Source organism: Saxophila tyrrhenica, assembly GCF_035928015.1.
Source record: "Saxophila tyrrhenica strain CCFEE 5935 chromosome Unknown scaffold_10, whole genome shotgun sequence".
NCBI lineage: Eukaryota > Fungi > Ascomycota > Dothideomycetes > Mycosphaerellales > Extremaceae > Saxophila > Saxophila tyrrhenica.
The window spans coordinates 245,453-261,056 of record NW_027041742.1 but is presented as its reverse complement, the minus strand read 5'-3'; the positions used below and the strand labels follow the sequence as shown (position 1 = coordinate 261,056).

At 54.7% G+C, this 15,604-nt stretch overlaps 6 protein-coding genes across 6 annotated transcripts; 4 read left to right on the top strand and 2 right to left on the bottom strand.

Annotated features, from left to right (window-relative positions):
- Nucleotides 1-170: 170 nt before the first annotated feature.
- Nucleotides 171-1,998, top strand: LTR77_006616 (uncharacterized protein; the record flags this gene model as incomplete). Its single annotated transcript, XM_064803857.1, has 2 exons — nucleotides 171-887; nucleotides 934-1,998. The coding sequence occupies 2 exons, from the start codon at nucleotides 171-173 to the stop codon at nucleotides 1,996-1,998; spliced, it is 1,782 nt and encodes a 593-aa protein (XP_064657658.1).
- Nucleotides 1,999-4,410: 2,412 nt separating this feature from the next.
- LTR77_006615 (uncharacterized protein) lies at nucleotides 4,411-5,844 on the top strand (the record flags this gene model as incomplete). The annotated part of the gene is made up of 1 exon (XM_064803856.1): nucleotides 4,411-5,844. The coding sequence occupies one exon, from the start codon at nucleotides 4,411-4,413 to the stop codon at nucleotides 5,842-5,844; it is 1,434 nt and encodes a 477-aa protein (XP_064657657.1).
- A 290-nt stretch (nucleotides 5,845-6,134) lies between these two features.
- On the top strand, nucleotides 6,135-7,136 carry LTR77_006614 (uncharacterized protein; the record flags this gene model as incomplete). Its single annotated transcript, XM_064803855.1, is given in 2 exon segments — nucleotides 6,135-6,267; nucleotides 6,286-7,136. The coding sequence occupies 2 exon segments, from the start codon at nucleotides 6,135-6,137 to the stop codon at nucleotides 7,134-7,136; spliced, it is 984 nt and encodes a 327-aa protein (XP_064657656.1).
- A 273-nt stretch (nucleotides 7,137-7,409) lies between these two features.
- Nucleotides 7,410-7,988, bottom strand: MMS2 (E2 ubiquitin-conjugating protein mms2; the record flags this gene model as incomplete). The annotated part of the gene is made up of 4 exons (XM_064803854.1): nucleotides 7,410-7,550; nucleotides 7,600-7,725; nucleotides 7,784-7,863; nucleotides 7,916-7,988. The coding sequence occupies 4 exons, from the start codon at nucleotides 7,986-7,988 to the stop codon at nucleotides 7,410-7,412; spliced, it is 420 nt and encodes a 139-aa protein (XP_064657655.1).
- Nucleotides 7,989-8,315: 327 nt separating this feature from the next.
- LTR77_006612 (uncharacterized protein) lies at nucleotides 8,316-10,028 on the top strand (the record flags this gene model as incomplete). Its single annotated transcript, XM_064803853.1, has 2 exons — nucleotides 8,316-8,487; nucleotides 8,545-10,028. The coding sequence occupies 2 exons, from the start codon at nucleotides 8,316-8,318 to the stop codon at nucleotides 10,026-10,028; spliced, it is 1,656 nt and encodes a 551-aa protein (XP_064657654.1).
- Nucleotides 10,029-10,186: 158 nt separating this feature from the next.
- Nucleotides 10,187-12,745, bottom strand: LTR77_006611 (uncharacterized protein; the record flags this gene model as incomplete). The annotated part of the gene is made up of 3 exons (XM_064803852.1): nucleotides 10,187-10,285; nucleotides 10,334-10,403; nucleotides 10,464-12,745. The coding sequence occupies 3 exons, from the start codon at nucleotides 12,743-12,745 to the stop codon at nucleotides 10,187-10,189; spliced, it is 2,451 nt and encodes an 816-aa protein (XP_064657653.1).
- Between the last annotated feature and the right edge of the window lie 2,859 nt (nucleotides 12,746-15,604).

Sequence of the window (15,604 nt, the reverse complement as noted above, 5' to 3'; positions counted from 1 at the left end):
AGCTTTGAGTTGTCGATGTCGGTTTGTGATTGTGGTGAAGTGTTGGAGATGTTTCGTAATGATCGATCGAGGTCGATCTACAGAGGCGAAGGTCGAGGTCTTGGCGGTAGCATGAACTTCACCTCCCGCCTCCCGGTCTTCCTCGACCTCATCTACGCAGATATGCCAAGATGTGCGGCATCTTCTGCTCTATCAGCAGGACTGCACACATAGCACCATCTCCAGAGCTTCAAGAACGCCTCAGCAGTCGCGGGCCTGACAGCGCCAGGGCCGTACTAATTTCTGCCGACGAGGCCGAACTGACATTATCCTCTACGGTTCTGAGCCTTCGCGGCTCGAAGACAGTCACACAGCCTTATCAGGACAATTACAAACGCCACACCCTTTGCTGGAACGGAGAAGCGTGGAGTACCGACGGCAAGGCTCGAACAGGAAACGATACAGAAGCAATCCACCAGCTTCTCGTGGCCAGTGTGGACTCGGCTAACGAAGATGATATGACTTTGGATCAGAGCGCCGCTCGTGTGGCTACGGCACTTTCGCGTGTCGCTGGACCCTACGCTTTCGTGTTCTACAATGCGTCCCGCAGCAGGCTCTACGTTGGACGAGACTTCCTTGGGCGGCGCTCCCTGTTGTTCAGGACAACTGCAGATGGAGACTTGCTTTTCAGCAGCGTGTCTTCCGGCGAATCAGAACTGGAGTGGCAGGAACTGCCTGCCGATGGCGTTTACTGCTTCGCGCTCGACACTGCGATGGTTCCGGAATGTACGACTCGGCTGTTTGGCACATTTTCTGCTGGACATTGTCCATTTGCCTTCTCCAATGAAGGTCATGATAGTGTAGGTCAAGTGGCGGTTATCCCGATGAGCACTCCAGCTCATTCACAGGTAGGTTATCCCGCGTCTCACATTGAACAAAACTGTTCCTTCCCAGCATCTTGCATTGACGGCCCTGTCGCCATCGGTCTCTCGACTCGAAGAGCTGCTCCAGGACTCACTGTCTTTGCGAGTGAGCAACATTCCTGGGCCTCCAGGCACTGAGGACAGCGACGGCAGCATATCCAAGCTGGCAGTTCTGTTCTCCGGTGGACTGGATTGCACGGTCCTTGCGCGAATGGCTCATGACCTGCTACCTGCGCACGAGCCGATTGACCTTCTGAATGTAGCCTTTGAAAATCCTCGTATACACGATGCCTCTCTTGGTGGCGTATCAGCCTTCGAACTGTGCCCGGATCGGATCACAGGCAGAGCGTCTTTCGCAGAGCTACAAGAAGTATGCCCTGGACGATTGTGGCGGTTTGTGGCAATTAACGTTCCGTACGTTGAAACAAACGAACATCGCCAGACAGTCATTTCGCTTATGCATCCTCACAACACCGAGATGGACCTCAGCATATCATTCGCACTGTATTTCGCTGCTCGCGGTCGTGGCGGGGTTACTCGCACGGCGGATGGTGATATTGTACCATACATCACCTCAGCGCGTGTCCTCCTGTCCGGGCTCGGCGCGGATGAGCTTTTCGGTGGATATACACGCCATGCAACCGCTTACCGACGCGGAGGCGTGCCTGGTCTTCTTGACGAGCTGGAGCTGGATGTTGGTAGGCTCGGCCAGCGAAATCTTGGACGAGATGATCGGGTCATGAGTCACTGGAGCCGAGAGGTGCGTTTCCCGTTTCTGGACGAGGACCTACTGAGCTGGGCTCTTGCAGCGCCAGTGGACGAAAAATATGGACTTGAAAACCCAGTGGCCGACTCACTGTCATTCTCTCCCGAGACCGAGGGTAGCAATATGCTTGAGCCAGGAAAGAAGGTGCTTCGGTGCTTTGCCTGGAAGCTCGGGATGGAAGCCGTTGCGAAGGAGAAGAAGCGGGCTGTAAGCATTGAGGAAGGATGTAGTGACATGTGCCGCTTGCTGAATACAATGCAGATCCAATTCGGCGCACGTACCGCGAAAATGGAGAAGCGCAAGACCAAAGGCACACAGCTGCTGTTCTAGACACAAAGCCAAAAGCTAAGCACGCTGGTTCAAATGATGGACGTACCGCTATTAACAGCGTAAGTTGGCACATCTCATCACCCTTCGTTCTCAAACCACGTGTGATGACCGGACGGCGTAAATCTTGCGCCGTCTCAGATACTGCCGAGATGTCGCATTCAACCTTCTACAGATCTAGCCCGTTCCCTGTCTGGGATGTGGTTTCGCTGTGGAAGGGCGCATCGATGACTGCCAAAGGCAAGTCTGACACTACGACAAAATTGCAGCGTTCATTGCTTGCCAACCATTGCACCATTCCCAAGCTGATCCGTCCGTCCTTTGCAGACATTCCACCGGCTGGCGCCTGGCTCTTGGTTGTCGTGCAGCATTGATTCGCCTTACACTGCATTCGACCCCTGTCGCCGACCCGATGTGGAGGTTCGACTCGGCACTATTGAGTCCTCTCACTGCATCTTCCCAAAGCTACGATTCCCGCATCTATCCACGTCCTTCTTACCCTACACTAGAGCTAGGATGCTGCTACTTCAGCACTCGACGTGATCCTCCCAAGACAAGTCCTCCAGAAATGGATCGGACAGTACGATAGATTTCGAGCCGGTCGCACTGGGTCAAAGGTCTCCCGACAGCTTTGGAATAGAAAAGTCTGGTGCTATGGTGCAGCTTGCACCACATCTTCGCGCCGTCAGGCAGCGGCGTGTCTGGAACAACACGATTGCCACGCACGAGGACGCAACCAAGCATTGCCTGCCGGAACGTAAGAGCCGGGCGCCAACATTGGAAGCTTCGCCTTCGTGGATCTCATTCAAGCGTCAACTCTCATAAGGAATATGGATGCCTGTGACCATCGGATCCGCGGGGAAGAATGCAACTAGCATGCGATATTGTGGAGGAGCTGCATGCTTTCAAATCCTTCGCTTGAGTGGCCGGTTCATCAGCTGGGAACACGACACAACCGTTGCCATTCACGTGCTATTGTCTTCTCGTTGCGACTATGCTACTGCAAGAACAGCTCCGAGTGAAGGGTTCAGGTGATGGAGGAGGTTGCGCTATGGCTTGTGCTTTTCAAGACGAGTGGAGGAAAGCAGAATTCGCCGTTGCAGCTCGGTGTCCCTGCATTCAACCTTGCTCATGCATTGCTATAGGACCTAAACGGCCAGGACAGATGCACCGTTGCGTTGTTCCTACAGCTCGTGATCTATGATTCCACGAATGGCTATGCGTCAGTACATTGTGTATGATTCTCCACTTCGGCAGCGTTTGCTTGGGTGCGATCGAGATTGTAAACAATAGACGACGAAGGTATAAGAGCAGTCTCGAGGGCGTTCTTGTTTTTACAGAACACGACTCTCAGCTCCCACGGATCCCAACGAAAAAACAAGTCCAAGTACGTTCACACCCCTCGGGTTGGCCATATAACGTGTTGACAGAAGATCGTAGTTACCGAAACACCAAGCCGTCGATCACTCAACACCTCAGCACCCGTCACCATCATCATGAAGTGGTTCACCATCATCTTCGCCCTCTTCGCCGCTGCGGCCACTGCTGCTCCTGCGGAGGCGATTGAGGAGCGTCAGCTCGCCCCCAGATGCACCGCGTGCAAGAATGGCAAACACACTTGCTGCACCGCGACTCAGTGCTCCATATACACCTGCTAGATGAGGTCTGCTGGAGAGAGGTTGAAGGGCGAGTTCATGGATGGTATGAGGCTTGTGGGCGAACGATGGCAGACTGGGAGATGGTTCATCGGTTATCGCAGTTAGATCATACCTCTATGTCTTCGAAATAAATGTTGCCTTGAGAGAACAACCAACGCCCATGTAATCACCTGCCCTCCGTCGTTCGTCTATATGACATGTCCAGGATGTTGTCATTGTCTGCCCGCGGGATCTTCTGAACGAGACTCCATCCGGCAGCCCGGATTGCATTCATCCAACGGTTCCAACCCAACACTAGCGCGAAGGGGTTCAGTCCGCTCCCCTCCTGACGTTACATCTGCCGACGACATCGTTTGGGAGTAATCCGGACTGACTCAGGAGAGTGGACTGTTGGGCATCGACCGTACGTATTCCAAGGAGGTCGCTAAGAGACTTCTGAAGCAGAAGGGGAGGCAGGCGCATGCTTTGAAGTTCGCCGTGCGCTGACAGCACCTTGCCTGACATCAGCACCCAGTGGGGCTTACATCCATCGCGGGCAGCTGCAACTCGTGCCTGCATCCCCCAACCTAATATTGGAGACGCACCGGACGACCATACAGCCCGCAGCATACATGCACTCGTTACAAACCTACAGCTACCGGTCCAGCATAGCCCCCGCAGCATGCATTTCGACCAGCAACCATAGACCGCGCATCTGTCCACAACAACACCGCTCGTACGACGGAGCATTGCGCTAGTAGGGCGACTCTCAGCCGCTATGGCTATACACCGTGGGATACAGTCCGCGATCTTCTACTACCTGTCATGTGCGCCATGCGCCGAGGCGCGATACCGCAAGAAGCGGAAGCAAGAGGCAGTCCGAGGGCGAGCAGAGAGGGCAGCACTGGAAGCGGAGATGCCGGATGTGTACCGTCACCCTTCACCGAGCTCAACGAATCCATACTGGCAGTCCGAGATTGCTGCTGGTCCGGCCTTGGTGTCGCGCGGAAAGAAGAAGGCCAATGCGAACAATCGCCAGTCCGGAAGAGGCCTGAAGTCGAGCGCGACGCGAAGGAGTAACGATACCAGCTCGACGAGTTTGACCCAGCGGGACGGAGGGAGCAGTCGGAATGGAAGGGTGGACAGCAAGTGGCACTTCCAGCAGTTCCAGAGAGATGATGAACCGTATGGGAGCGCTTCAACGGAGAGGCTGGCGTCGAATACTACCTTGGATGGATCCGCAAGTGGTCGCAGCGGCATCTCGAGACCGCCAAAAGCGAAGACCAGGACAGGGGACGACTATTTCGATGTCAGGAATCCCGAGGTCAACGAACGGCATCCCGCAGTGGTGACGAGAATCAGCTCCAGGGAGGAAGCGCAATGGCTGATGGCGCCTCCGCCGACGGCAGACTTTATGAGCGGCAAGGAACGGTCCTCCAGAAGTCGAAGCGATAGCGGAGGCAGCAGACTGTCGAGCAGGTCTGGCGTACCACTATCGCGAGAGGTTAGCCGACGGATCATCGAGCAGAAGATCAGGAATGGAGAAGGACCTTTGACGCCACCGTTGTCCCGAGAAGCGACCTTCCCGGTTGCGAGTGACCCTGCAGGCCAGCGACACGACAGAACAGCAACAGACGAAAAAGACTTCGCGGTCGATAGGGGCCCGGTACGGCAGCCCAAACAGCGTCCACCACCTCTACGACTCGGCTCTTCAGATGAATCAAACGGTTCTGCGCAGACCGTCGTTCGCAACGGCAACCTCTCAGTCCAGCCCGCATACGTGCGGAAAGTGGCTTCGAGACCACAGCTGTACACCATCGTTTCTGACGAATCCGCAGCTGCCGTTGGCTTCGACACGCCTCTCGGGGCTCTCTACGACGAATCTCAAGACGACGACAGCTCGTCCGTTGGACGCAACCGGACATCGAGACGCTCACCACTGCTCGTCCAGGACGACTCGCTCAAGGTTCTGCAAGGCGTGGACCCTAATCTCGCAGTGACCAAGTCGCACGTGGTTGTGTCAAAAGATTGGGCATCAGGTACTAAGCCGAAGCAGATTCGACTTCCGTCGCAGGATGCGAGCGAAGAGAAGCGGTTAGAGGGCGGACCGGAGCTGTATGACAGTTGGTATACGCCTGATTTTCAGCTCCCGGAGTGGATTCACGAGCACACCAAGCGGGAGGTTACCAAGCGATGGAGTATGGATATCTGACGATTGTTCCTTTGTCTTGACTGTGAGCGTTCTAGCGTGGTATGATTACACGGTACCTGATGTTGGCTTCTGCCTCCTATGAGCAAATCGACTCTCTATACTACAATATCCTTTGTCACGTGCTCGCTTGAGGATCCATGTCTTTTCCGTCTCGCCGCAGCTTATTAAAGTGAATGCCTCGGCTGAAATCTCTCGCTGTTACGCAGCCGCCCAACAAAGTGCGATATCGCCAGTAGCGTGGACCGCCGAGTTCAACACCGTCGTGCTTACGGCCGCCGACCACCTCCATGATGCAGCGCCACGCTCTGCTCACGGCCCTGCTCCGCTCACCACCGAGTCTGCGGTCGGAGATCCTTCGGCAAGGCCTGTCGAGTCAAGCCGGAGACGGTTGGAATATTTTTGGCCATGGTCTCACGGCAGCGCGTGTATATCATAGTCCAGCGAAGAGTCATATAAGGAGCGGAAAAGTCCTGTTGGGGAAGAGGTTGCAATCTACCACATCGAGTTCGACTGTCGAAGCCGCCTCCGAACACACTCCACCCCCAACACCACCACCCGGACGATCGCGAACGTCCCGTTTCCTCACCACTACCGCCCTATCCCTCCTCCTCTTCACGGCAGGTTTCACCATGTGTGCTGCTCCAGCCGCGGAGACGATCAATGGCTATGTCCACCCACCCACCGACGCCGAGACCCTCGAGCTATTCCTCCCTTCCACGCCCCGAGAAGAGGAAATCGACGCCTACATCCTCCACCATCCCCTTGCAGTCACAATGCGAAGTCAGCCGGGCATGTCGGAGAGCAGACCACACATGCGGATACCGCCTGCAATGCGACCTCACAATCTGACCGGTGGCGTACTGGCAGGACAAGGCAGGATCGAAGTCCCGCCATTGAACTTCAACGAGAAGCATGCGGAGTTGCCGAGTATGGTGCAGATCATGTATCTGGGCGATTCACTATGCGGACACCCTGGGATCGTGCATGGAGGGCTGTTGGCCACGATGCTGGACGAGGGGTTGGCGCGGGCGTGTTTCCCTGCGCTGCCGAACAAGATTGGCGTTACTGCGAGTCTGAAGATTGACTATCGGGTGCCTTGTCCGGCGGGGAGCTATGTCGTGCTCAAGGCGTACACGCAGAAAGTGGAGGGCAGGAAAGCGTGGGTGAAGGGGTGGATAGAGCTGTTGGGCGAGGAAGACGGGACGGGAGCGAAGGTGGTGGAGGCAGAGGCGCTGTTCATTGAGCCCAAAAACGCGGCGAACATGGCCCGGAATATCGTTGCGAGCGATTAGCCGGAATCTTGTATGTCAAGGATGAGCAAAATCGGACCATTGGATAACGGTGGCACCGGCCACGTACAGTTCGGCCGTGAGCGCAATAGATGAGAGCCATAAATCATAGACGTCAATACAGCAAGAGACCTGATCTGTCCTCATCTCCAGAATCTTAAGCCGTGCTGTCAACCAATGCTCGCTAATCCCCTCAACACCCAGCTCCGTGCTATGCTACCTCCAGGAGTATCTTCATCGACAAGCAAGTTCGTAAGGTCATGTTCCCCGTCATCCTCAGAAGTTCGTCCCTTCCGCCGGCTGCGGGAGCTTCTTGTTCGCCGGAGCCGCCATGAATCGTCGAAGCTCGATGAGAATAGTCTCCATGGTGAAGTCGCGCTTCCACACGGCGATGCTTGGTAGCTTGCTCAGGTCGACCTGTTCTGAGTCAGCTTGGTCTATCGTGTTCATATGCCACATGACCTACCTTGCCGGTGCTCTGATTCACGCAAGGCAAGTTGACCTTGCTGATGAACGTCACCTCCGGCGGCTTATCTGGGTAGTCCGTCCCGCAGTGGATCTTGAGGGAATATATGCGGTTCTCGTGTACGCTCTGTTGTTGCCATTATTCAGCCTTGTAATGCCGCATGCATGTGCACGTGTGTACTAACATGTGGTGGCCCAAGAATCGTCCCGTTCCAGTTCGTCATGAGCAGATCGTCTCCTTCGTCCAAGCCATACGAGCAAGCCTCTGTACAGTGTGAGTATCCTCTAAGCAGTCAGGTGTTTGTGTAGCAGCATACCAGCACCCAAGCCCTTCTCGCCCTTCTCCAGCTCTTCGAGCAAGCGAAAGTTGCGTGGGACTTTCGCGCCCATCTTGGTTATGGTTGGGTTGGTGGGCAGCAAAATGGGAGGTAGGCGTTCCGCAGCCAAGGTCAGCAGGTTGTCAGAAGTGACTGACCAGATGTTGCGAAGTGTTTCCAAGCGGTTGTTTGAGTCGTTGGCAAGCAAGTGGGCTGGCTGGTGGGATGTGGAAGTGAGGCTCGATCAAGGCATCAGGAAATTGATGCCTTACTCCTCAATCCAGACTTCACTTCTGAATTCACCTTCTGGATTGACTTGGCTTTTGATACAGCAAGAGAATGACATGTGATGGAGTACTCGACTCCAGATCCGCTCGGTATCTGAACGCATCGATCAACAATGTCAACCGCTCGGCAACTGGATGTCACAAAACAGTTCAAGACGTTCTCATCTGGCGCCCGCCTCGACGTCCTGATCCTGGAATCTGGAGGCGACGACATTCTCGAAGTGCTACGAGACGGGTCTTCAGATGATGTATCGCGGTCACCGCCCCGTCGCCACCTCTACTTTGGTAACGCTCCCTGATCGATATGTATAGCCGTCCACTTACTGATCGATAGGCCGCCAGATGAGAAAGCACGCGTCACGGTACTCCTAAGGACTTCCGGAAACAAAGATGAGCTACGCAAGTTCTTGCCCCAAGTAGAGATCTCTCTGGCGGCTCATGCAACGGATGCGGTACCGCAGGGTTCTGGCAATGCTGCTTCAGCTTCGGGAAAGCACGATTTGACCTCAAGGACGATCCCTGGAGGTGATCTGGAGGATATAGTCGTCTCTGGAGACTATTTGTTCGCAATCTGGCGTCCGTCATTGCATCTGCCTCGACCACAAGTCAGGCTTCAGCGGCCGGCTGTGTATTTCACCGCGAACCTAAAAGTCAGCCGGGATGCTCTCAACGCCTCCAGGCGAAGAGCTGCTGAAACACTGGAGAGTTACGAGCCTTTACCAGCCAATGTCTTGGAACCACTGCATACTGATCCAGCTTTCGGCGATAGCGGTATCTACCTTTCTGAAGGCCGAATCGCAAAGTCTGTCGGCTCCAACGCTCAAGCACAGGACGACGTCAAGCCGATTCGGGGTGCTACGAAACGTGCCTTCCCCATCGTACCTGCATTGTTCACACGGATCAGGTGTTCTGTCTTGCCGGATGCATTGATAGCAAGCCTGCATTTGGAGGCTTCGAGACTCATCACCGGGACATTGACAGCCAAAGACGTGACCGTCGACGTGCCGGGGGCGCAGGTTGAATCTCTGTGTCCATTGGATGAGCCGAAGGACGCGAAAGCTGGGGATGAGATTATCCTTCTGTACAAGTTCGCACACCAGAGAAGAACGGATGACCCAGCGCTGTCATCGGTCTTTGTTCGAGTCGGAGCAATGCTGGCAGAAAGAGAAGGTTCTAGCATCGATCTAGAAACCAAATGGCAGACGAAAGTCGATCTATCTTCTACAGCATCGAAGCCAAGCTACAGATGGTCTCGTCCTCTCAGTACGGGAAGCCAGCAGGCACCCCGGCTTTCACTCAAAGATGCTGCACCCCCATCGATGCCCGAGACCGAGCTCAAGCCTTCGACGGGCGAGACAGGGGTTGTTTTCAATATCACAGCTCCAGCAACGGTATCCAAAGACGACACCTTGGTACTCGACTTACAGTGCATCAACCGCAGCGATCGCAAGCGACGTTTCGCACTCATTGCTCTTAGGACAAAGAAGACTCCGCCGAACGGATTCGCGAAAGAGCAGAGGGGCTCGGAAGACACAAGGCGGAGCATGGAAACCACCAAGCCCGAGCCATCCCAGCGAAAACGGCGACTCGACGTGCTCGATCTCTATCCAGACTTCCGCATTGGACCTGTAGCACCAGGAGCAAGCTTGGAGACAAAGTTGAGGTACCGCACGCTGACTATGGGTATCTTGGATCTCGGCGCTATTCGAATCGTAGATCTTGACACGAGACAGACCGTGGATGTCAAGAACCTGCCTGATGTCATTGTCATGAACTCGACTTCGCAGGAGGAAAGTGAGAAGTCGGCAGGCAAACAGCAGGATTAATGATTACAAAACTCTTGCGCTACTGTATGCTTCACCCACGCTATGCAATGGCACAAATCCAATCCATTATATCCAACAGCCCACAATTACGCGATCGAAGTACACCAACGACTTCCACAGCATCAGCCGCGGTAGATACTAGTTGAAGGGCACCAGTGCTACGCTTTGAGCCGCCGCTCCTCACATCTCACGCATACAGGATCTTGAGAGGCGCCGCGGAGAAAGTAACGACCATCCACAAATTCGCCATTGCATTCCTGCATATTGTTAGCATACGAGCTTCAATGCTGGGCTGTAATACGTACCATGCAAACGAAGCACTGGCCATGCCAGTCGAATCCCAAAGCTTTCACAACCGTATCCGTAACCGGCTTCCTGCACTTGCGACACTTGGAGCTATACCTGTTCGTATGGCACCCAACACACCAAGCATACCCGTCCTTTTCCACGAATGGAGTGGTGCTGTCGAAAGGATCACCACATTGCGCGCAGAAAAAGTGGCCAGCGTGCCACTCCGCGCCGCAAGCTACGATGACTTCGCCCTCGATGGGGGTCTTGCAGCTCTTGCAGCGTGGGCTGAAGAGCTCGTGGAAGTCTAGGTGGCAGTAGAAGCGAAGACTTGGGTCTCCATCTTCGACTTCTAGGTTGTAGGCGTCTTCTGCTGTCGACCCTTCTGCGAGAACGACCTCAAGTCCGGACTGGCGTGCTGTGATACGGTCGAGCCTTTCCGAACGCTTGTTCTCTGGTTCTGGGTAGAAGGCGACTAGCTCGAGATTTGTATTGCACTGATGGCAGACGAAGCAAGCCGGGTGGAAGCGCTCTCCAGCTGCGCTGAGGATACGACCCGCAATTGGCAGCGCGCAGTGTGCGCACTGAGTACCAGACTGGCGGACTGATGGCGTGTAGTGAGGTGACGACTTTGGCAAAGGCGACGTTGCAGCATGGTGAGGCAGAGGTCGTGCAGGAGGCTGTGGTCTTGAATGCTTGGGAGGCTGCGACTTTGGTTCTTCGGGGCCTGAGACGTTGATGGAGGGCGCGATGCAGATCGATGGTGGGTCGACAGATATCATTGGTGTTACCGGTGCAGACTGAATATCCGATGGATCTGCGAAGTCTGGCTCCTCCGGCAAGACAATGCTCGGTACCGTCGGCTCGTCTGGAACCACGATCGTTGGTATGGGCGGTGGTGGCGATGGGTCTACCTGCACCCGTGGAATGCTATTCGGTTGGGGTTCTGTCTGGGAGCGATTCAGAGTGAAGTCCGGCTTCTGTACCGTCCTTGCAGGTGAGGCTTTTGCCTCCTCAAGCACTACCTCTTTCGGCTTCCAATCCTGCCTGAAGCTCACGATCGGCCGACCTGGTTTATCACTGACCATAGTTGGTCGAGGCAGCTTTGGGCTGTAGTCACTCCTTTGCTTGCTGGTCGCAGCTCGAATATCATCTCCACGGACTTCCTTGCCTTCTTTCGTCGGCGTCGTCTTGGGAGCGACCTCGTCGCTGTCTCGTTTCTCAGCACTTGGTGGCGTCGGCGGCAACGGCTCATTCGACATGTACCATGGTCTTCTGGACTGGCTTGGCGGATTCTTCTGGATCTCAACACTGTTCGGCCGCGGATTTGTCGTCAGTATCGGCTCCGTGTTTGCTCTCTCAAGCCTCTCTGCCTGCATCCTCACCCTAGCAAAAGGGTTTTTACGGACATGCGATGGGTTTTGAACTGCAACTGGAGCAACCTGTGGTGGATCGTTCGATGGGTTCGGAGGAGCTTGAGGAGAGCGCTCTTCTTGTGGATCCTCCCATATTTTGTCATACGGATGCATAAACAACTTTTTCTCCGCGCTCAGTATACGCTTCTTGCTCCCGCTGCTCGTCCTTCGCTGCGCCTGAGCAATGTCCTTCGCCACGAGCTCTGCCAGGCCACCGTAGCTTTTCCCGGATGGAACCCTGCGGGTCTTGTTCGTGGACATGTCTCCTGAGGGAGGGCTAGCTTTCCGGAGTATGTCCACACTCTTGCGCTTGTTGATGGATTCGCTTTGGCTGCTCTGACTGCTCTGACTGCTCTGGCTACCGGCAGAAGCACTCCTTTGGCTCGCCATCGGCACCGCTTCTTGACTGTGGCTGCGCTGATAACTTCCCTTCCGTAAATGCTGACGATAGTCCCGAGGCAAGTCGGGATTCGCAAATGGAGCATTCGCAGCAGCTTCGCCAGCGGCTGGATGCTTGTGCTTCCATACCAGTTCTGCCGCCTCGTCCTGGGCCGCCAAATGTAACTTCTTCTCTTCCTCCAGATCCATATCCTCCAGCGCCATCCGCAAAGAGTATGTCTCCTGCTTCTCCATCCACCGCGTACCGTTCTCCATGTAAGGCACGGTTGGTCTTCGCTGTTGGGGTGTTTGCTCCCCAGAGGATATTGATGATCCACCATTGGAAGGCACAGCTGATGGAGGTCGTGCTAGAGGACGACCTGCGAAAGGCGACTTCGCGGACGTATTGGATCCAGTCCGCTGATGTGACATGTTCTGAGCTGGCATGACTGGCATGCTGTTGCTGGTTGGCAGATGCGGCCGTTCGCTCTGCGCGGGAGCTGTTACATCCAACGCTGTCTCGGACCGCTTGAGCCCAGCAAATCTCGAAGGCGGTGGCGGCCGTGAGCCAGTCGGGCGGGATAATCGAGGGTTTCTCAACGTTTCGAGATATGAAGCTTGCTGGTCTTTCGACATGTATGATGGGCCTGGGGGAGGCCTGTCTCGTGGGTTCAACATGGCTAAGGCTGGTTGGTTGCCTCGGCCTTGCAAGGAATGTGATGAAGCATGCAGGAAAAGACAGTAAGAGTTGAGTACTAATCTTGGACGCGCCAATATGCAATGCAATGCCCTTAGATTCGTGATGTCGTGTAACGATGATCTTCGGTCGAGATATGAGGTCTCAAAGCCGAAAATAACAAAGGCTTGCTGGCGAGGCAACGGCCTTGGCCTTTCTGACATCACTTTCACATGAAAGACAGATGCTCGTCAATGTGTCCATGATCGTTGATGTAGTTTAGTATGTTGCGGAGTCGATTCTCATGATGGACAGTAAGCGTTCAAGCTGTCCCTCGTCAAGCAGTATATCGGACCTCTGCAAAGCTAGAGGACGTAAGACAGAACTTTCACATTGAGCTTATCCCAAGTCTCCCGTAAATGGAGACACCACCTACATCCACATACGGATGCAGATGCATGTCGGCCACGCACACGAAGACCTTTCTTTGATACTGTCCCTCTGATCGGCCCACCTGAACGAGTGCGACTTCAGAGAACCGGACGACATTCGAGGCGATCAAGCAACCCACGAATCTGCTGTGTCCAGACACAGTATACAGGCACGGTAAGACGGCAACATTGGACTCTTGCTCTAATAATATGGTCGCACGATGGAATAGAAGCGCGCTGGTTCATCTCGAAACGACCTAATACATATACTTACACCACGACTCGCGTCGGCAACCCAAGCTCTATCATGCGGTAAAGAAAACAGTTGCCAGTCTCCGACATACACCCACTCCCACATCACCGATCACCTCCTCCTCATCTCCCTGACCTTGTTCTCAACCGCCTTCCTCCCGTACCGTGGCACAGCATTGTCGGCATCAACCTCGCATCCAACACAATCCGTCTCCATCTTCAACGTCGTCCAGATGACTTTATCCCGCCCTTCGCACTTCCTCTGCGACAGCTGACCAGATGTACAGTACGCGGCAAAGACTGTCTCGGCGTGGCCGCAGGGGTGGCTGTGGACGTAGTACTTGCACATCGTGAGTCGAGATATGTTGCTGATGGGTTGAGCAGTGTTGATGTGTGGTCTTGTCTTGCTGTTGTGATGTGGCGCAATGATTGGACTGGTTGGCTGGCCGTTCGATGAAGATGACTGCTCGGGTTGATTGACTACTCAATTGGTGGTTGGTGTTGGACGATTGATGGTTCACTGAATGGTCGTCGTTCGACAGCTGGTGGTCACAGTCCTGCTCCGCTATGATTTCCAGTCTGCTGATGTCGACAGGGGATTACAGGTGACACTCCGCTCTCTTATAGCCCTTCATCCCAGGCCCACACTGCCCACAGCATAACCCATCTTCGCAGCCATCACGGCGTGTGACCACTGGCAAACCCATCAAAACCTTTGCTATCATGATCACGAAGCCTTCCATTTCGGCTTCGACATTCCCTGGGTGTCCAGCCGGCGGGGATATCGGGCTCGTGGCACACATGGTTCAATTTCAGTACTGTTAGCCGCCGGATCAGTCTCCCGCCACATGGGCGGTAGGGTTCAGCTACTGAAGAAGACCTCCCCGATGCATCATCAGACCCGACGAGCAGAACAGACAGTGCGGACCGGTCTCGGGAACGTGTGGCTCTTCTAGAAGCAGGACCATTCGACCCAAGCGGAGGTCTCCCCGCGGCTTTTTGCGTGTTGAACGTGAAGCCTCAGGTCGCACCGGGGAGCTCTGGGAGAGAAGCATTCCCAATCGGATCTGGAGCTACCGGCCAGGTGTGCGCTGCGGTTCGATGGATGTTTGATTCCAGGTTTATGTGAAGCAGCATTGCCACTTACTGTCGCGCGTGTCTGCGAAGGCATTTGGCATATCAGAGGCAATCACATGTGTACACGAGCGCAAGTGACTGTCTTCGGGGAGCAGCACCGCCTGTTCAGAATATTTGCGGCCCGGTGTACGCCTTCATGACTGCCTTGTTGCCTCCGTCGTTGTGCTGCGGAAGCACAGATTTTTCAAATGTGTTCAAACATCTGCTTTCAACGACAATAAGCAGATGTACCTACCAATGATACATCCATGTTGGCGTTGGAGACAGATCTGTCGGACTTCAAACTATCAGCCAATCACAGCGCAAGTATGGACTTCCTCACCGCCATCTCAATGGCTTCGTTGTATGCAGGATGCTCTATTCTAGCTGTCTGACGGTGCCGCCCGCTAGCAGACACAAGCCGATAATTTCAGATTAGTGGCAGCCAGGGTGGAGTTGTCGTCTTGTGCATCGGACCATGCTGCGGAATGATCTACCTTACAGACGATGCAAACGAAGGGGCTTCTTGAGCACCAGAGCAAGGGAGTCTGGTCGCCTCCCAGCGGATAGTTCTAGTCCATACCGAGCATGAGGGAACCTTCGGAGGAGATGCCTCGCAGCATGTCAAACATAGCTACACTCATCCTTGATATTGCGGACGGGGATGCTTCATGCTCCCTTCCTCCTGCAGCTCCCGGGAGATTTCGCGCGCATGCACTCGCAAAGGAGGTCAAACACCGGCTTGATGTCCGTCTACGGTGCTTGCATGCGCTCTCGCTGGGACGGCAAATTGATGGACATGTGAATGGAGAAGAGAAAGATGTCTCCATTTTCAACATTGAGTTTGAAGCAGTGGAAGCTCGCTTAATTAGTTGCGTCCGGCAAGCTCCATCTCTTCCTCCTCCGTGCCAGCTCATCGACCTCGAGCGGATCTGAATGTATCGCTGCAAGACGGCGTCATTCGAGAAGGACACGTCAGACTCGCCCAATGCGTCGTTCAGGTGAGGTGAGCGTCCTGCC